Source organism: Carassius gibelio, chromosome B7 (genome assembly GCF_023724105.1).
Source record: "Carassius gibelio isolate Cgi1373 ecotype wild population from Czech Republic chromosome B7, carGib1.2-hapl.c, whole genome shotgun sequence".
Taxonomy (NCBI): Eukaryota; Metazoa; Chordata; class Actinopteri; order Cypriniformes; family Cyprinidae; genus Carassius; species Carassius gibelio.
This window is the reverse complement of record NC_068402.1, coordinates 37845523-37867098: the sequence shown is the minus strand read 5'-3', so window position 1 is coordinate 37867098 and position 21576 is coordinate 37845523. Positions and strand designations below refer to the sequence as shown.

General features: G+C 36.2%; 1 protein-coding gene across 14 annotated transcripts in view; it reads right to left on the bottom strand.

Moving 5' to 3' along the window:
• Positions 1-21576, bottom strand: part of LOC127961469 (adhesion G protein-coupled receptor L3-like) — a 255154-nt gene that overhangs the window by 44466 nt on the left and 189112 nt on the right. For 8 of the 14 annotated variants that reach the window (XM_052560590.1, XM_052560585.1, XM_052560589.1 and 5 more), the window contains exons 8-11: positions 20890-21075; positions 15837-15875; positions 6934-7117; positions 457-579 (exon numbers count right to left, since the gene is read on the bottom strand). In XM_052560590.1, the coding sequence (XP_052416550.1) occupies positions 457-579; positions 6934-7117; positions 15837-15875; positions 20890-21075 (532 nt within the window). The remainder of the gene's footprint in view (positions 1-456; positions 580-6933; positions 7118-15836; positions 15876-20889; positions 21076-21576) is intronic. The other 6 variants (XM_052560591.1, XM_052560588.1, XM_052560597.1 and 3 more) reach the window with 1 other exon arrangement.

The following is a 21576-nucleotide window of genomic DNA, read 5'->3' as shown; positions in this document are numbered from 1 at the left end:
CTACTACTATAATTATTATTATATTTATTAGTATTATTATTAGTACTATTATTACGTATTATTAATTTATTTATTTATTCATTCATTTTTATTTCATTTTACTTTATGTAAAATATTTAGTTAAATTTTAATGATTTGTCATAGATTTTAGTTTTAGTTTATTTTAGCTTTTTAAATCAAACTAAATGAAAAGACGAATGTCTTGAAATTTTTTTTTAATGTTTATTTTGATTCTAGTTATCACTATGAAAATGATAAATATTGCATTGGCAACTAGTTATATATTATTTCAGTTACTGTTAAATTATTAGTAGTAGTAGTAGTAGTAAGTAAAAGAAAATGACACTAAAAGGAAACTGTGTGCTGGCAAATGGTTTTATTTTATTTGATCTTAGTTGATTTCAGTTCCAGCTAGTGTCACGTACAGTCTGACCGTCTCATGACCCATGTCTGTACCGTTTCTGCCGTGTTGTTTGAGCGTGTTGGCTGACAGGTGGATGGCGTTTCCCTGGCCTCCCGTCTGTGGAAACTTCAGATCGGGAAGATTTCCGTCTGTGCTCATCCTCGCCACCTCCAGCTCTAAACAAAGACACAAACACACATGCACACAGTTAAACCATAAAAATAATCCACACAATGCATGACAAGTGAGGATTCTGGCAATAACACACTCCACAGAACTGGACTGAGGTCTTCTGAGTTTAGAAGTATAATGTAAAAGCACTGTTTTACACATGTGCTCCATCCCACAATCTTCTGATTGCATACAAACATTGTGTGTGAGGAATTTAAAATGTAATTCACAGAAAAGCCAAATCATTCCTTTGAACAGATGTTTTTTATTCAATTAATCATTGAATCTGACTGACTGAATCACTATCTAGACTAATACAGTTCTCAAGGTCTCAAATTCTGTTTGTGCATCTGTGGATTACAGAGCTAGATTCATCTGATGATTGACTCGATCTGGATCATTTAGTTCTTCCAAACACATCTCAGTTGTTCTCTTAGCAACAGGTCCGTAAGACCAAACTTACATGGAAACAGGTTTATGTGACATAAATAGGATTGAACTGCGGTGATACAGTGGTACTTGAAGTCTGTCTCAGCTGCTGCCTCTGTCTTACAAGAGCACCCTGCTGCTTTCCATTCACAACCAGAACTTTTATCATTTTTCTCTTTCAGCCAATGCTCCTTCATGACAGTACTTGAACAAAGAAGAGAAACTTTGACAATGCATATTTTAAAACGCAACGATGCACGACATTGAAGCGTTTGCATCACATACTTACGTAGAGTTTGCAGTTTGAATGGAGAATGAAACTCCTGCTGTGCTGTTTGCACAAATCAGAGCATCTCGCGCTTTCTGAGATTTCAACAGTGATTCAGTGCAGCTCTCTAATCAAAGTGTGAATGCACTGACTCACTGCATCAGCGCCAGGCCTGCAGCCTGATTTTGGGGCGTTCATAAACATGCTTTCAGAGAAGCTGAAAAGAAGTCAGCCACAAAATCCCCCAGCATTTACACAAACACTTATCAAACCAAAAATTAGCATAAAAAATCCCAAGAGAGACTCTAATTCGGTGACGTGGCGGTGCAGGCCTGCTTTCCACCGCTGCAGGTATTCGCCGCTGACAGGACAAAGGAGAACAATAAAGAGCGGTGGGCAGAACCAGACGACTATAGCTTGCAGGAAATACTTTTTTCATTCTTCCCGCGTCGCTGTGAAAAGCTTAAGACTGCAAACAGCAGGCCGAGACGCTGTTGTGCCTCGAGAGAAATCAAAAGCCGGTTAAAATAACACGTTAATCGCCCCAAATCTGCTCGCCAGATTATGAGCGTGAGGACAAACACGCTTTTCGAAATCTAAATACAATGGCAAGAATTTTTTTTTTAAGCACATTATATTGAACTGAAGGAGGAGGATAACACCCACTTCAGGGTAAGTTGGCAAAAGATGAGCATCCATTCTCACACACAAACAGGCTTTTATTTCCCCAAACGACTGTGTCATCAACACTATCATCAGATGGCAACGCCGCTAATCTTCTCTCCATTCTCCACATGGCGTGATGTTGGCACTCTGCATCGTCTTAAAGGGATAGTTCGCACAAAAAACATAATGGAAACCCGTATGACTGGCAATCTTCTGTGAAACACAACAGGAGATCATCTGAGGAACATTCAGAGAGGTGTTGAGCTTTAAAATGAACAAAAAACTGAATAAAACAAGCCTATGTGATGGTTCAAGTTTTCTGGAGCCGTATTAATGCTTTGCGTAAGCACAAGACCAACATTTAAGTCATTAATTAAGTCAAAGTTCTATTGATTTATGTTTTTGTGCAGTCAAACGTACAATCCAGGACCACAGGAACAATTTACATGTGGTGATATTTCTGAAAAATGATTTTATGTTGCATCTTGCAGTTTCATATAGTTGAAATATCCAGTAAGTGGTGCTAAAAGTGTGTTCAGTTTTATCCAAAACTGACGAAGGTTAATCTGGCAATGTTTTACGCTGGTTGTTGTATGTATCTCAACTGTTTGGAAATGAAATGCCTGGTTGAGTGTTTTAAGGTCAATACTCTATCAGGTATTAAAGGGGTCATATGATGCGATTTCAAATTGTCCTTGCTCTTTGGAGGGTTACAAGCTCTTGGTGCATAAAGAAGAATTGTAAAGTTGCAAAGACTAAAGTCTCAAATTCAAAGAGATATTCTTTATAAAAGTTGAGACTTGTCCATGCCCCCTAAAACGGCTCGTTCTAACGTGTCTACGTCACTGTGTGGGAAGATTTACATAACACTGCCCAGATGTCCACGCAAAGAAAGAACGTGTAACTTTGATTCTCACTGTTGCCACTGCCATGTTTTGAAGACACTGTGTTTTGATGTGAAAGCGAAAATACTTAGTCTGGTCTTTCAAAAGAGGACACAACTAGAAATCAGTGTCTGTTTCTATAAAGTGGGGCAGTTCCAACTTTGCAAGGAAAGTCTGGTGCTTCTGACTCACGGCCTGTAAGTACGTTTACATAATTAAAGGATTTGCCACTGATGATTCAAATGCAAGTTTTAAGCAGTGTAGATTAGCACTTGTTTTTTGTCAGTTCTCTGATCACTGACAAAAAAAAGTCTAAGTCAATATAATCAGTAATTATGTCCACACTGGAAGCAACAAATGCCTCGTTTGTAATGGGTTTTATTGGTTGTGTCTCATCTTGCCACAGTATGGTGAGGGGCGTAACATTTCCGTCACGTGCTTGAGGCATTCAGCCAATCAGGACGCACTGGATAACTGGCCAATCAGAGCACACCTCTCTTTTCAGAATGATGAGCTTTGTAAAAATCAACACGTTTCAGAACTGCAGGCCATAGAGGAGAAACAGTAATGTACAGTATGTGGAAAATAGTGTGACCTTTAAGCACATTAACACATTACATTACACCAAATACACAAAATAATGTTATTTTTAGCAACATCATAGTGTATCAACCATTTAAATAGCATACTTTCTACCCTAAACCTAACCAAGAAGAGTTAACAAAATAATCGTGTTAATGAATTTGTTGAAGCAACTGTGTAATTTTACATAACATAATATTGTACAAGGAACTGCTTGAGAATATGTCTTTATTAAGCCTGTGTAATCATAATTTGATAATTTGAGGAATAAAATTGTTGTTTTACAGCCACTAGTGTTCACTTGAGCTATAAGCTGCAGTGAATTGTACGTGCGCATTTTATTATTTTAGCAAAAATATATGTAGAGGTGGTAACAGCGCTTTAGATGCATTGTGACAAGTTTAACATCAAACATCACTGGTTTTTGCATGTGTTGGGTGAATAATGCTTTTTGAAGTTTGACTATATACACTGTAAAAAAAAAAAACAATTCTAACGTAAACAAATAGACTATTGGAGTGCTTTACAAAAAAATGTGTTACCCGTCTTTTCTATGAAATCAATTGTGAATTTCTGAGTAAAAACTGTTTGGACCCTGTATTTATGGAAACAGCATCTCCTTGTGTGTTCCACAGAAGAAAGAGTATGATACCAGTCTGAAATGACACGAGAGCATGTAAACTTTTCCATTTCGGCTGATCTATTCCTTTAACTGAAGGCTGCTTTTAGTCTCGCTGGTGTCGGTGACGGATTCAACAGCCCCACGGGGCAAACAAACCGTACAACGCTGCAAACTAACCCCATCAAACAGAGCCTGAAGGTCTGCTAAAGGTGTCACAGCCCGCAGATTAATCATCGCGCAGCAAGGAAGATATAAAATAACCCTCATAAAAAGTTTGTCGGGAGGGACTCCCTCCCCCTGCATAGCCAAGCTCAGAATCCCTTAATATCAGGATAAATCGCATGCCAGACACGATAAATTCAGTTTTATTAATTCCCAAAATGCGACCATCTCCGCAGAGAGATGGCAGACCTACATTCTGGAGTTTCCATGGCAGCCAGACCACATTAAATCCCCGTCTTTAGGAAGAGGAGATGCATCCGCTTTCATCCCAGAGGAACACACACACACACACGTACAGCCTGATCTCAGGAATGCTGGCATTCACACGGTGATATTCACAAACAGATGCGGGCGGGACAGAATAACGTGGGCGTCCTCAAAACGTCTCGTCTGATTCCTCTGCGGGCTGAGAAACACATCGTAAACGACACTAAATTATCGCTCGGAGCATATGCTCACTCAGCCTTTCGTTTAACAACGCTTAATTACGCCTTCCAGTGAATGAAATAAAACGATTCGCACACATAAAGGAGTCAAATGTGGCACTGATTTGAGGTTCTCTGTGATGAAAGCAGGTTTATCGATGTGTATCAGAGCTGCTCGGGTTCAAGGATGCTACTGATAACTGGATCTTCTGATTTAAATTTATTAAATTAAAATTACATGTATGCATTTAGCCACTTACAGTGCATTCAGGCTATCAATTTTTACCTAAACAATCAGAATCAAAAACTAATGCTTTCCATGGATAAGGCACATATTGGTGTCACCGAAATATAATAAACAAAAAAAACCTCCATAAAAGTCCACCTTTATTTTTTTTTATTTTTTTTCATTTTTTAAAAAAGGACATATAATTAATATATATATATATATATATATATATATATATATATATATATATATATATATATATATATATATATATATATATATATAATTTTTCTTAATGCTTTTTAATTCATGTGAAATGTAAATCACAAAATAATAAAGTTAATTATTTCTATAATTTATGGAAAACACAAATCACAAAATTATCAAGATATTTACTTATTTGTTATTTATTTTATTTTATTGTATTTTTTTGAAGATTAATATTTTGTACGGCTATTTTTGAAAAATAATTACACAATGAAATGATCCAGCAAATATATTTTCTTTCATTTATGGGAAATATAGATGTCAAAATGTTTTTTTTTTTTTTTTTTTTTTTTTTTTTTTTTACTGTGATTTATGACATATCTATAATATAGTATCAATTATGCAAAAATATTAAACGCAAATATATATATATATTTGTTGTAATCCATAAGAAAAATGAAGGACAAAATGTCAATCATTTGTATTTATGAGAAGAATATAAAATAGTGACAAAATATTGTTTTCTATAATTAATCTATAATTAATCAAAAATATAAATTATCAAAAACATAAATGATCAAGCATTTTTTTCTGTAATTTATGGGAAAAATAAATCACAAAATGATAAAGCAAATTTTTTACTCTGTAGTTTATGAGAATATAATGTCAAAATAATCTTGCAAATACTTTTTTTTCTGTAATTTGTGAGAAATATTAATTATATGTTTATATAATTGCATACTGTATATGGATATATAAATATTTTTCTTTTATTTAAGACCAGTGTTTGGAATAACGGCGTTTAAAAGAACGGCGTTAGGTAACGAAGTTATTTTTTTCAGTAACGCGGTAATCTAACTAATTGCTTTCCCTGTCGTTATAACGCTGTTAACATTACTGGACGTTAAAAGTGGTGCGTTACTATGCATTGATTTAATGAACAATGCAATCCAAATGGACCCCTGGCTCACACAGCGAGTGAGCAGGTGGGTTAATAACGGGTGGTGATTGGCTAAGGCAGAGTCATTTGTTTCATGGTAGCCGATCAGAGTCAGTGTTTTTACGGCAGGCGGCGTCAAACAACCACAGACACACATGCACGCGAGATTCGCAGCAGCAGCAGAGATGGCGAGTCAGGAGCAATCCGATGAAAAGTTGGCATTTTCAAGGTGAAGATATAAGCACTACTTAAAATACATTGTGGTCAAAGGCAAGAACGTGCATGTAATGTGTACACGTAATGTGTGACACACGCATCTACAAAGCTAGTGGACAAAAACACTTTTCTTACAAAGATAATACTTGAAGTGCAGGATAAAACTCTTGATGTCTGTTGACGTGCAATAAATATTGAAAGTTATGTATGAACACCTGTCTGTTCTACTCATTTTAACTGACTTGTGGAAACTGTTCCAAAAAAAAAAATAATAATAATAATAATATTATTATTTGACATAGGTTATAGCAACTTTTTACAGTAACGCAAATAGTTACTTTCCCTAGTAACGAGTTACTTTTATTATAGAGCAATTCAGTTACTTACTCGGTTACTTTTTGAAACAAGTAGTGAGTAACTATAACTAATTACTTTTTTAAAGTAAAGTTCCCAACACTGTTTAAAACGCATAAAAATGCTAAGCACCTCATTCCTGACCACTGTTTGGAGGAAGAGAAGTCTACGAAGCATCCAAGAGAAAAAGAGCTAATGAAGTCTTTCATGTATGATTGTGTATATTTGTCTGTACAGTGACTTTCATTAGCAGGGAAGGTTTCCACAAGCAAGGTCAAGGTCACGTGTTGGATTGATGAAGAATGCATGACTCACGGATGTTTTCGGTGTTTTCCTGCACCACGTCGGTCTTCAGCAGGTTGTCTGCGAGAACGAAGGCGCCCTGCTCGACAGTGTCCAGCAGCATGGTGGCGGCTCGCAGCTGATCTCCGCTCGACAGCTCCATCCATGCCTCCCTCGCTTGTGGCTGCAGCAGGTTATTCACCGTCTCCACCATCGCCTGCGCCCAAGACAGAGACACCAGAACTCTTAACATCCTCAAGAAACACTACTGACACAGAAAGCCCTTCAGAGGGACGTCTGTCAGTGCAGTGCTACAAACTCAAAGGCATTTCTGATAGATGCATCATGATGAACAAATCTGTGTATGCATGCTTAGTGAATGAGAACCAATGAGAGGAAAAGATGTGAACCTTGATTTCCAGGAAACCACGTTCAGAACATAACATGACAAATGGTACCACACACAAACACACACACTCTCTCTCACACACACACACACACACACTCAAACAGAGTCAGTTAACACGTGGCTCTGGTTTCTGCTATGCTGGATATCAAGTTGTTGAGATCAGTGAGCAGCGTAAGAAGCGTATGCTCAGAAACACAGATCTACAGCTGTGTCCGATCGTTCAGCCTTTTAATAATGTTTAACCCCCATCATCAAAACCTCATCACTCCACTCAACAGCAGCACTGCCAATTAAACATTTAAAAGCTACGGGCCAAAAGCGCCGCGGGAATGCTAATCAGCCCAAGCCTAAACAAGTGCAGCCAACGATCTCCAACCTCACGTTAGACACATTAGACCGCCGATCAGCGCTGACCTCATGGATCCTGATCAATAGAGTATGAAAGAGAAAAGAGAAGAGAGAAGAGAAACTTACAGGCACAGGACTGATTGTGCATTTGTGTGTTTATGTCAAACAGCGCTGCTGCTGAAAGAACAGATCAACTAGACACAAAACCTGCCATTAAGTCATCCTTTTTTCCACTGTACATCTCTTTTTTCACACAAACGATGCTTTGTGAAACTTCATGCTTAAATGTTAAATGTAAATCTGCACCTCTTAAATCTCAGTCATGCCAAGTTGGCAAATTATATATATATATATATATATATATATATATATATATATATATATATATATATATATATATATATATATATATATCAGTTTTAGTTCATTTGTTGGTATTTTTTTAGAAAAATAAAAATGTAGGTTTTATTTTATTTTTCATTTGTATGTATTCAGCTAGTAGTTTTAGTGCTTTAACTTAACCAATGAAGATTTGAAATGCTGCTGTCTGTCACACTTACAGACCCTTTTGTTATATTTTCTTCCCTCATGTGCTCCCTGAACCTAGTTTCGGTTCCCCTTGATCGTGTCTTTTGATTCACCTGTGTAAAATGAATTATATTTATTTGCCTAGGTATTGAAGTTCCTGTCTATTCAGTCTGTCAGTTATTGCTGAATGTTTCCCTGTGTATTAGACCTTCTTCATCTTGTGGATTAGCACTAAAAGGATCTGTTTATATATTCTTCATTGTGCCTGCGTCCACCCAACAGCAGGAGTGGCCCATTAACTGATTATTTATAATAATTTGTATTGATCGTTTGTATTGATATTTCAGATTTATTTTAATGAAAAGTGCTATATTATACTATATTATATATAGTTTCTTTTTTCCTTTCATTAATAAAACAGTCGAACGAGCTGTGTTCAACCAAGTCTCTGCATTTCTCACACAGAACAACCTCCTTGACAGCAACCAATCAGGCTTCAGAAGTGGAAATTCAACTGAGACTCCGTTGCTCTCAGTTGTTGAAGCTCTGAGACTGGCAAAAGCAGAATCCAAATCGTCAATACTTATCCTGCTTGATCTGTCCGTTGCTTTTGAAACGGTTAACCACCAGATGCTCCTATCAACCCTACTGGCAAAGGGCATCTCAGGAACCACACTTCAGTGGTCTTACCTATCAGATAGGTCCTTCAAAGTATCTTGGAGAGGTGATGTGTCCAAGTCACAACATCTAACTACTGAAGTGCCTCAGGGCTCGGTTCTTGGACCACTTCTCTTCTCTGTCTACATGGCATCATTAGGTTCTGTCATTCAGAAACATGGCTTTTCATACCACTGCTATGCTGATGACACTCAACTCTACCTCTCATTCCATCCTGATGATCCGACAGGGGCTATTCGCATCTCAGCTTGTCTAACAGACATTTCTTCCTGGATGATGGACCATCACCTTCAACTCAACCTTGCCAAGACAGAACTGCTTGTGATTCCAGCAAACTCATCGTTCCATCACAATTTCACTATCAAGTTAGGCACATCAACCATAACTCCTTCAAAAACAGCTAGAAGCCTTGGAGTAATGATTGATGATCAGCTGACTTTATCAGACCACATTGCTAAAACTGTCCGGTCCTGCAGATGTGCTTTATTCAACATTAAGAAGATCAAGCCCTTTCTTTCAGAACATGCAGCACAACTCCTTGTTCAAGCTCTTGTTCTGTCCAGGCTGGACTATTGCAATTCCCTCTTGGCAAGTCACTTTGTATAAAAGTGTCTGCTAAATGAATAAATGTAAATGAAAATGTAATGTAATTTATATAGTTTTCTTATTATATTATATAGTTTTCTTATTAAATTATAATGTGAATAAAATTGTTAATATTTGAAGTTATAGTTACGTTGTGCTTGTTTGACATTCTATAATTCTATATTTTAGTTTTGAAGATTTTATAAAAAAAATAAATAAAAAAAAAATAAATAAAAAACAGGCCTTCGGTTAATATGCCAGTATTGTATGCATCCTAAATGCATTTAATTAATATTTTCACACTTTTAATGATAATGTTACAGCATTATGGAATCACTGATGACTTTCTTGAAATAATTCCGAAAACAGAAGTGTGTCTTGATGCTTTGGATGAGTTTGAGTCACACACACACACACACACACACTTGTCATTAGCGCACTAATCTACTGTTGCTCTGTGTGTGAGCGCTGAAATGTTCCTGTAATCCGCGGCAGCTCTGAACAGTCTCAGGCCGAACTGAACCGGTCTGTCTCGCGGCTTACACAGGTTCGATCCTCCCGTGAGCAGCTTTAGCAGCACCTGACCTCAGATCCTCACAAAGCCCGGCGGGAACGCCAGCAGATTAAACACTGATCCCAGGTCAGGCTGCCTGAGCTCAGAGCTCAGAGTCAGTTCTCTCCAATTCATTCATACAATGCATATTCATACAGAAAACATTTGGAGTCAATGCAGATGAGATGAATGCATGTGGATTGTGAGGAGATTTGTGATGCAGATGAGCCGATAAGAGCTTGCTCCAACACGATGCAAGTGAGGTGATTTAAATATCTGCTTTATGAGCCATCATACAAAATAAAATAAAAATGAATAACTAAAGCAGAAAAAAAAACAAGAGAAAACAGAGATACAATTTCCCTAATGTAGATGAACAAGACCTATTTCACAACTATTAATAATAATAATAATAATGACATATTTAGCAGCATTTAATCTGTACAGATTTTATAAAAAAATATATCTTCTACGACTGGCATAACCAAAAATTAATAACTAAAACAGAGCTACAGAGTAAATCTCTCACCAAGAAATGTCTCAATTCACTCCAAAACACAAACAAAATAAATATATAGATTTTTTTATGATATTATTTACTAATACTATTAATACCAATAATCATAATGTATAAATTATTAACTATTATTAGCAGTAGTACAAGTAATAATAACAATAACAAAAATGTTTTATTATTATTAACTAATTAATAATTTGCACATTCTGCTAATTATTATATTTTCTTTCCATTATATTTAATATTATATAACATGTGTTTTCACATACTGTAGCAGCGGAAAAGTGCGCAAGTGTCACGAAAATAATATGACAACACAAGACATCTTAACAGCCCTAAGAATAGGCCATGTATACTGTACGCTCTTATTGTGTTCCTCCAGTCATTCTCAGACAGTTCTCCTGACAGCTTCAGCCTCACATTTTCAGCAGCACAGGTGTTCAGTGTATGTCGGACACACAGGATTGAATCATCATCATCATCATCATCATCATCATCATCACGTCACACAGCAGCAGAGAGGAGGAAGAAACCAGAAAGTCCAACAACTCCTGAAATATATCTGTTTCACATTCCGCTCTCGCTCATCTAGATGGTCCTTCCCATACATACAAATGACTTCCAGACTGCATTACAACTCGTGTGTGTGTGTATGTGTGTGTGTGCGTGTGTGTCGCTGATCAATCTGATAGTTATGAAAGGCAGAAAACTCATATTGTGTTTTTAATACAAGTTCTAATTTTAAAACACGCATTGCATGCGCTCTCATGCTGTGCATAGAGACACCGGCTCGACTCATATTGCACTTTTCCAAAGACGTACAGAGGAAAAGTAAGAAGTAAACGCATGTGTGTTTCCAATCAGATTTACTGCAGTAGGAAATTCATATTGTGCTCTCTGTTTTATCCAGCTTTAATGTTGAGCATTTAGATCCCAGACCGACCTGTAATGCCCTTTATTACAGAGTTAGGAAATAAACTCTTTTAGACTGTGTGTGTGTGTCGGTGTGTGTGTGTGTGTGTGTGTGTGTGTGATCCTGGCTTACAGACAGCACTGATAAAGCAGCAGATGATCTGTTCGTCCGTCTCTCGTTCAGAATCATCACACTGGGCTCAAGGAAGGTCACGTTCATCTTTAAACATCACATCCTGTTAAACACTGATTCTCCATTAAAGTCCCGTCAGACACACACCAGCCGGCACGTGCCAAACCACAGCAGTCCATCTCTGACAACACTGTCGATCGAGCTGTGTGTCGAGGAGAAATGAGCTGCTACATTTCAAACCCATCAGACTGACTAGTCCAAACTTAACATCCTAACAACTGCATAGCAACAGCCTGCATTTAAAAAATAAATAAAACAAGAGAGTATGGCTGGCTTCATCCAAACACAGAAACCTAAGCAAAATATTTAAAATCTACTCGGCTAGTTAAAAAAAAAAAACTGATTTGACCGTTTAAAGTCAGAGAAGAAAAGAAAAAATGGGGAATTTGTACATATTTCTATTTGCTTGTTTGTATGGTTGATGAATTGTAAACCATTTACACCAGTGCATACATTTGCTTAGTATTACTGCTTGAACATGCTCTTACTCTCACAGGATGTGTTTAGGCAAATACAAACACATAAAGCAGCTCTCAGCATCGTTAAACCATTTGTTTATCAGTTAATAATTTATAATACTGAACAGCAGCAGCATATAAAACACGTGACACAAGTGCTGCTGAGGTTTTAAACACATCTGTGAATGTCAGACTGTAAACTCAACTCATTTCATTTGTATGGTCACTTATGTATCTATTAATGCAGCAGTGTATGAAGGATCAGAAAAACATATTCTGTGAATTCATTTTGAATCTCATCAGCCTCTTCACAATACGGCCTTGGTTTTAAATTGTGATTCATGAAGATATTTATATTTAATAAATATCAGTCAATCAAGCATTAGTATCAGAATAATAATATATATATATATATAAAGTCTCTCTTTTTTCTCAATTCTGACTATTTTTCCACAGAATTGCAATTATGAGTCATTTTTATATAGCTTTTATGCTTCTTTTAAGGTGCCTCCTTCTGAAGCTTTGGTATCAATATAATTGTTCAGGTAAAGAGCAGCAAGACATTCTTCAAAATTTCTCCTTTAGCAATCCTAGTATCAAATACTGTCCCACAGGTCTAGACTAACATCATTTGATCCTGATTGCAGTTTCTGTTTGAGCAGCTTTTCAAGCACAACAGAAAACAGATGCATATAGAAGTGTATAAACACATTAATATCTCTGCATTCAGCAGATGCTTTTATAGACGTATCAACGATGTCTGGCAGCATCCAATATCACATTTAACAGTGATGAAGGAATGAATCAATCTGTTCTCGTCATTGCTTTATTTAATTATATTCCCCATATTCTCAATAATAACCTTGTGTGTAAACTGTAAAAGAAGGTATACAGGCTGAGAAATACACAGAGTAACGCTGTAATGTTGATCCAGACGAGCCGCAGCTCTCCAGACTCATCCACTTCTCTTTCTTCAGAACAACAGCAGCTCAGTTTGTTGCAGGTCGTTTATTGATTGTGAAGGGCATCGATAGTTTAAACATCAAACCCATTTCCCCTCAATTAAAGCACACTCTGTACCTGTAATGTACACTGAGCTTTGGTTTCTGACACAGCGCTAGGAATCTATTCTGAACGCCGGATCAGGTCGAGGATCGATCCATCACCGTTATTAATAAGTCAAACTCTGCTCTGGAAGCACACAACTATAATAATCTTCCAGAACGACTGTTTTTCTGTGTACAACGTCTACTGAGCAGCGAAAGCAGATCCACTGATTCTTAACATCTGGAATAACTTTTCTGATTGCTATGTACAGTATGAGATGTTTTCTGACAAACATAACACACTGAGTGTTAAGAAAGAGTTAGCTAGGAGTTAGGTGTGATCTTTTCATGCTTGCTTGAACTAAACTTGAGTTCAATTTACTAAAAATTGACAAATATGTCATTAATTGTTAAAAATTAATGGATTTTATGATACATATACACTGCTGTTTAGAATTGGTAATGTTTATAAGAGAAGTCTCTTCTGCTCACCGAGGCTGCATCTATTTGATTTAAAAAGAGTAAAAACTATGAAATTATGATGATTTCAAATATCGTTTTTTTATGTGAATCTATGTTAAAATGCAATATATTTCTGTGATGCGCAGCTGCATTTTCAGCATCATTCCTTCAGTCTTCAGTGTCACATGATCTTCAGAAATCAGTATAATATGATGATTTGATGCTCAAGAAACATTTCTGATTATTATCAACATTTTAATTGTCAGAATTATTTGATGTTTCAAAATTTTAAATTATAGCATTATAAATGTATTTACTGTCTTTTTTTTATCAATTTAATGTGTCCTTGCTGAATAAAAGTATTAATGTATTAATGTATTTCTTATATCATTTAGTATACAGGCTTTATATTTATCATTTATTATTATCGTTTATTTATGTTTACTATTAGCTCATAAACTGAATTCAGTGTTATTATTAATAACTTTAATTAAAGATTTTACATTTTAAATAAATATTAAAAAATAATTTCATTTTAAATAAATGGACTAAAATGTCTAATTACTAATATTATAAGCAAAAAATAAATAAATAAATAAATAAATAAATAAATAACAAACAAACAAAACTAAATCGTAATATTAAAAAATCATAAAAACTAAAAGAAATGGCACACACACACACACACACAAGAAAAAAAAAAAAAAAGAACTAAATACTAAAATTAAAGTGAAACCTGAAAATATACAAATGAAACCTATTAAAAAAAAATAATAAAATAATAATAATAATAATAATAATAATATTAAATAACACTGGTTCAAACTAAATAACAAACACGGAGTAGATCTTAAAATTATCTTCACAGTCTGGGAGCTATTTCTAGTAATGCTGGAAAATAATAACTAAATTTTTCCAGTTCTCTGTGAATTATATCTGGCACCCATATGCTTTACACCACCATGTACACAAGTTCTGTATTGAGGCAAATTCAACGGTTCAGTTCAAGTGAATGGAAGCCATCAGACAGATTCGGATTCACACTAGAAACACATTAGAGATGAAGCGTCTTCAGCAGCAGTCATGAAGATCTCTAACACACGTCACATCCAACACACACTTCATCAAGTCTACTTGACCTCTGACGGGTCAAAACAGCTGTTGCTCAACAATCATCAAGTGCATGCTGGGAAGGCTGAGGGTCACATGACCTGACAGGGTCAGCAGCAGAGCAGATCTGAGAGCAGCTGTGCTTCTCAATCCTGGACACCTACAGCTTACAAACGTGACCTAAAACTAGTTTATTCAAAAGATAAGAAGCACAGCTGCTCTCACAGATGCAAAAACACAGAGTCATGGGTAATAATGAGGCCGAGAACAAAACTAGATCCTTCCCTAATAATACAATTAGGAGCTGACCGATAATGGCATTTGCTTTTGAAAATGCTGCGCTGGTGAAATCTTAAAAAAGTGTATTTTTGATAAACTGTACTCGCTGAAAGTGTAATATTAATGAAAGGCCACTTGAGTGACTTAAAGAGAGACACTTTTATACCTGAACACACTTTTGTATACACTTAAAAAGTGCATTTTTGTAATTGTGTCAAATTCTTTTAAGACTTTAAAATATAATTGAAATCATTGTGTTTTAAAAGGAATGTGTTAATGTGTTGGCTCACATACTAAAGCACATGTTTTACCATTTTAAATGTAGTGTGTTATGCAATGTTACATTTGAAGTCAATATATGTTAAATCAACTAAACTGCACCTTTCAACTGAAATTATATCAAAGTATAGTTTACCTTAAATGCTTGTCAGTACATTCAGCAGTACTTTAATATATTTTCAAAAGACATAATTATGAAATTACATGTAAATCTAGTCAAATCCTACCTCAGTGGGTCAAAAACTCTTTAAGGTTGAACTAATTGCATTTAATGTAAACCCAAACTACTGTATAATACATTTTCATTTAATTGCAATTAAAAGTTCAGACTTAAGTATATAATTTCTGCACTAAAAGCATGCTAAAGTGCACTGCTTTTGACAAGCGTGCAAGCGTTTAAGAGCGAGTGGATTATTATTATGGGTCATTTGCAAAGGTGAAGGTTCAATTTGGTCAAGGCCTCACATGACAACAACATGACCTCACAAAAAAAGGAAAGAAAAGAAACAGGAGGAACATGAGGCGGGTGCGAATGAGGAGAAAAGCATGATAGCGGTGCAAATATAAAGAGGAAAATACCTGGACGAAATATCGACACGAGCGCTCCCTTTTCTGCAGCTGAAACCCAAAGAGAAGCGCTTTAGTATCAAGCAGAAAATACAAAGTCTGAAGGTCTTTCACACCGAACACAATGAAGCAGAGATGCTAACACTGTATCTCTATTATTTCATCTTTTATTGCATTATAGCTCCAGAGGAATCCATTGATAACTGCATTGGTGTTCAGTGTGAAAGAGCCTTTGGAAGAGCAGGAATCACATCCCACTGAACCCAGAGGAAACGAATCAGACTGAACAGAAACTTCAGCATCTCAGAAGAGAGACGGCCGCTGAAAGAGAAAGTCAGAAAGGAACTGGAAAGACATTATATGATAAATTCAACAACATAATAACATTCAAGAGTCAAAATACAGGTAAAATCAATAATTTCTTCATTGTGGGATCAGATGTTGGTTATAGTTGACACCAAATTCCTTCCAGACACTCTCAGGAGTCAATCTTAGTGCCTCCAGTGTAAATATTTGTCCTTTAATGGTACATATTTGGACATTTTGTAAAAGCGGCGTCCCAGTGACATCTTTTGTACCTTATATTTTTCTGAGAGTGGCATTTGAGAGTCGTTCAGTGTTGATAGTTATAATGGTTTCTACTTCTGTAACTTCACAGCTGACAGATCAGGTGCTGATTGAGTTTCAATAACATCAGAGAAGGGTTCATTTGAGTTCTGCGTGGCTTTAATGGTCATAATGAAAGATATGATGGATCATTTAACTCAGAGCTTGAAAATAAATGGAAAGGAAACAGGAACGTTCAAACTGAGTTCAAGAGTTTTCCCGGACAAACACCTCATGAGTTCTGAATGAGGGGAAAACTATTGTTTTATAAATATGATTAGGTACAGACTGTGACTTATGATTGGTTTTATCATGTTTCATAATGTAATGTGGACAGAATCTGGTTGTATCACGTCTGGTTATGACAGACTAATAATGAAACTAAAATTACAATCAAAACTGAAAGTATAAAAGCACACATTATATTAGTAAAACATCACTGCTTCAACATTGAAAAGGTATTGTAATTAGCATGTTTTGAATATTTGCATGCAAATAAAACTTAAACGAAAATGGGAAATGCTTCAACAGCATCTAAGTAAAAAATTCCTACTTTGATAATATATTATTAATAATAAGACTGATAAATAAGAATAGTAGCATCGCACTCAAAATCAAAACTTCAACAACCAAATTAAATAAGTTATAGTTATAGTATTAAAATTACTTAAAATTAAAATTACTGAAATAAAAAATAAATGAACGCTAAACAGGAAATTAAAAAAGACAAAATCATACAAAGAAATTGCAAAAATGTTAACTTCATAATATCAATAAACACTATGTTACTAGTTTTTAAATAAGACTAATTGAAATGCTGAAAAGGATAAATAAGAACAGTTGCATGCAATTAAAACTGCACAATTTAACCCAATATTTGTGTGTGCAAGGACCATTATTTATTGAATATTTCTCTGAAGATCCCTGATGAAGCGCATCACTCGTGAGGATGAGCTGAAGACGCCTCACACAGAGCAGTCGAAGCTCAGAGCAACCTGAGTTTAAAATTACCGCTTCGATTAATTATGATGAAGAGTGTGACGGCCTCGTCAGAAAGTGTGAGTGCTGATCAACGTGAAGTCTGCAGAACTGTGGGTGGAAACCAAGTGTGAATAACTCAGGAGACGCGTGGAAACAGGTGTTTGTGCTCCACACTCGGAAAAATGACACTCCTCACAGACAAGTTAATTAATCTTGAGCGGTTCAGTGTCACCAGAAGAACCAAGATGATGGCTTTGATTCAACTGATACACGTCTACTTTGAATGCAGTGTAAGCCTCGGATAAAAGTGACACGTAGATTTTAATTAGGAACATATTACTCCACAGGAACCAGAAGCAGTGCTCTGAATGTGTGTGTGTGTGTGTGTGTGTGTGTGTGTGTGTGTGTGTGTGCGCGCGCGCGTGTGTGCGTGTGCGTGTGTGTGAGTGTGTGTGTGTGTGTGTGTGTGTGCGTGTTTGTGAGTGTGTGTATTTGTACGCGTGTGTGTGTCTCTGTGTGTGTGTGTGTGTGTGTGTGTGTGTGCGTGCACGCACGTGTGTGTGTGTGTGTGTGTGTGTCTGTGTGTGTGTTGTCAGGATCTAGCATTTACTTGCTAATGGATGGAGGAATTCAGGAGATTTTTGACCAAAAAATAAATAAAATAAAATAAAATCTTTAATTTATGCACTTTGATAACACAAGAAAAGGTCATTCATTAAAGGGTGTTTAAAATTTTACTTAAAATATATTATATTTAGATAATCTGAAGAAGTAAATGAATAACTTCTATCATCTACCATCTTGCAACAACATAAAAAACTACATTAACAAAAAGAAACAATCTATTTATTTATTTATTTATTGTAAATGAATGAATCGTGAATGAAGAACTATAAAGCTAAGAAATTAAGTATTTCGTTTAAATGAAATATTTTAAGCAGATTTTTACTAAGAAATTTTCTATAAATACTGAAAAGATGAACATAAACGCTCATTCAAATGTTAATAAATACTATTACAGTTTATAAATAATACCTCATTAAATTAATCAACAGCCTAAATGTTATTGGCCAACTATTTTATTTACTCTCCAAAGCCACGTTTTACTGGCACTCAGTTTCTTGTATTGTTCATTTTGGATCCTGTGTGTAATATTAATACACACACAATGTCTGAATGAACGGTCTTTGTTCTGTGAGAGTCTGAAGACAAACTACACACACGTCTGGAGAAAACAGCGTCAAAGCGAAGCTCTTTAACTCCGTGGAAACTTTAATAACGCTGATGATTATTCACGCCGCATAAAGTCCTCGGAGCGATAGGAGCCTCAGGACGGCGAGAGCTTCTCTTCACCAAACTTAAACCTATTTTTAAACAGACGTCTGACTGCGGGGAGAAACACAGGGGATCATTCATCCTGACAAACACGGACATCATTAAAAAAACACCCACTGCTCTCCTCCTCCTGCGGCTCTCCACACCGACTGCGTCAAAGAGGACGCTTTATCTCTCCGCTTCTCTTCTGGTCAAGTCAAACAGTAATAATAATAATAATATTAACAAGTAGGGCTGTCGATTTAATGAAATAATGTTGTGTGATTAATCACGCTAAAACCCATCCCACCCAGATCTGATCATGGTCTTACACTGATGCACTCGCTGATGATCATGATGCAGGACGACTGACTCTGTGATGACAATGTAGTTATATGATCTGAAATTCAAGATATGAGGGCAGAAAACGCCCTGTATGAGGTTTTGTCTTATTTATATCATATGACATAGTTTAGCAATATTACTTGAGTGTGAGTGCTGTTTTTCCGAATAATTGCAAATGTGATATTGATTTGATAATTAAATGAACAAGAAGTTAATATTGTGTTTCATTTTAGACACAGTATTGTGTAATTCCACCAAACAAAGCTGTGCTATCTCCTCCTAAAACCGTATCTTCTTTGATATTATCTCCAATACTGTTATTGTCTCTTTTATTATCTCCTATATTAGTATAATCTGTTATCATCTTCAATATGGTTATCTTCTCTGTTATTGTCTCCAATATGGTTATTGTACAGTCATTTTAGTCATTTGTGAATAGGGATCATTTTGACTTTATTGACGTCTAAATACGAAACTTTTCAAAAATGCAAAGAAAAAAAAAAAAAAAAAAAAACTTTTCAGGTTTGAGTACATTGTTGTCATTGTTAAAGTTCCCCTAGTCACTGCACTCTTGTGGAAAAGAAGTATACTTTAGCATACTTATCATTAAAAAAAATACACTTTAAGTGTGAACGTATAAATTAAAATGCGGTATGAATTTTTTCAATAACATATACTGTCCTCAAAAGTACTGCTGAATGTACTAACAAGTATTTATGATAAATTAAATATGTAATTTACTAAAACATTACACAATACATACTGTAGATATTCACATATTGTATTATTATTACTGTACTATTAAGCACACTTTTTTTTCACAAGGGTGGATTTGCCCAAGCTTGTCAGGTTGGAGGCATCACATCTTTGAAAGACACTTAGCTTCGTTTGTTTTTGTGAAACTGAAGAACCTCAAGTTGTTTCTTGTGCTTATTCAATAAGAAAAAGAAAAGTCCAGTGTGCCTGTGATTATCAGTGTAACGCATTGAACAATCAGACGCTCATTATCACACGATACACAGATTGATCAGATTGGTTCTGCTCTCTTTCTTCTCACATCACTGAATCATTTCAGCTCAGATCGATATGTCATGTCCCTTTATTTATTTAACTGGTAAGCTGCAGGGTAATGAGCTTTGCGCCAGGTCCCAATCACCCAGTCAGGGTTTATTTTGTGAAAATAACCGGCTGACTGTACATCCATTACGGATGAGATAATCAGTCCGGGATGTTCTGACCTCACAGTCCAAACACATTTGACACTCATCTCTGTGCAAGCATTGGCAGAAGCTGAGCAACCATTATATTGAAAGGTGGTGTGATCGAGTATGACTGATTTCAGATTGCACAATGTTATCCCTCAGTTCTACACAACTGTAAAGACCTTGTCTCAGACGGCCACCGGGACAATATCACAGCAACCCCCCGAGTCCTCTGCACAATCTGACTTTGCTGCAGTCTGGAATTGAACTGATGAGCCTTGTTTCTCCCAAGATTTTACTCCATTCTGTCACCCATTAGGTTTTGGCTCCTTAACTGAAAATTAAGTGTTTACTATTGTCCTTTAGCATTATTGAGACACTATTTTCCTATTTAATGCTAATATTAAAGTTGCTTTGACACAATCTGTATTGTTAAAAGCACTAAATAAATAAAGGTGACTTTGACTTGACTTAAATGACTTATGAAGATATTAAGATATCATAAAAACCAACATCATGATCTTCTGTAAAGCTGCTCTGAAACAGTGTTTATAGCGCTCTACTAAAACATTTGACTTGAGATACTGTGTAATAGTGTTGTATGTCAGACGCAGTACCTTGTTGAGGCTCCGGGCGGCGCTGTCCTTTCCTCCGGGGGTGAGATTCCTGAGCTGGACGTCCAGCAGGTCGATCAGGTGACCCATGGCCCGGACCGTGTAGGTGATGTCACCCGCATGGATGTGACCCTTGGTCTGTTCGGAAAGCTCACGGGAGATTATGGCCGCAGGTTCACCCGCTCGGATCTACAACACACACACCGGCATAAGGGAATGTGTTTAACATTGAAAAAAATACACACACCACCTTTATCTAAACACTCAATAAATATGAAGTCTTTTTTTATGTTGTTCATTTACGTGATTGCTCTGAATGAAGTGATTGAGTGAAGCTGATTTTCTGCTAGTGTGTGTTTGTATGTGGATGACGGTCAGCAGAACTGAAGGTGTTGGGATAGGTGTTAATGTTCCTGCAGCGCGTGATGATAAACAACACCAAGGTCATCACGGAGTTGAGTCCCAGTCAATGCAAGGATGACAATATGAATGCTAACTATTTATCAGGTATATATATATATATATATATATATATATATATATATATAGATCAGATCCTCCCCCTGTGTTTGTGTTTGTCTGCTAGAAGCGGCTGAAGATGTGAGAAGTGAACGACTCTTGACTTGACTCAGACAGTGAAGCTCTGTTCTTTCAATCCGTGGTGAAAACACGAGCGCAGACGACAGCCAC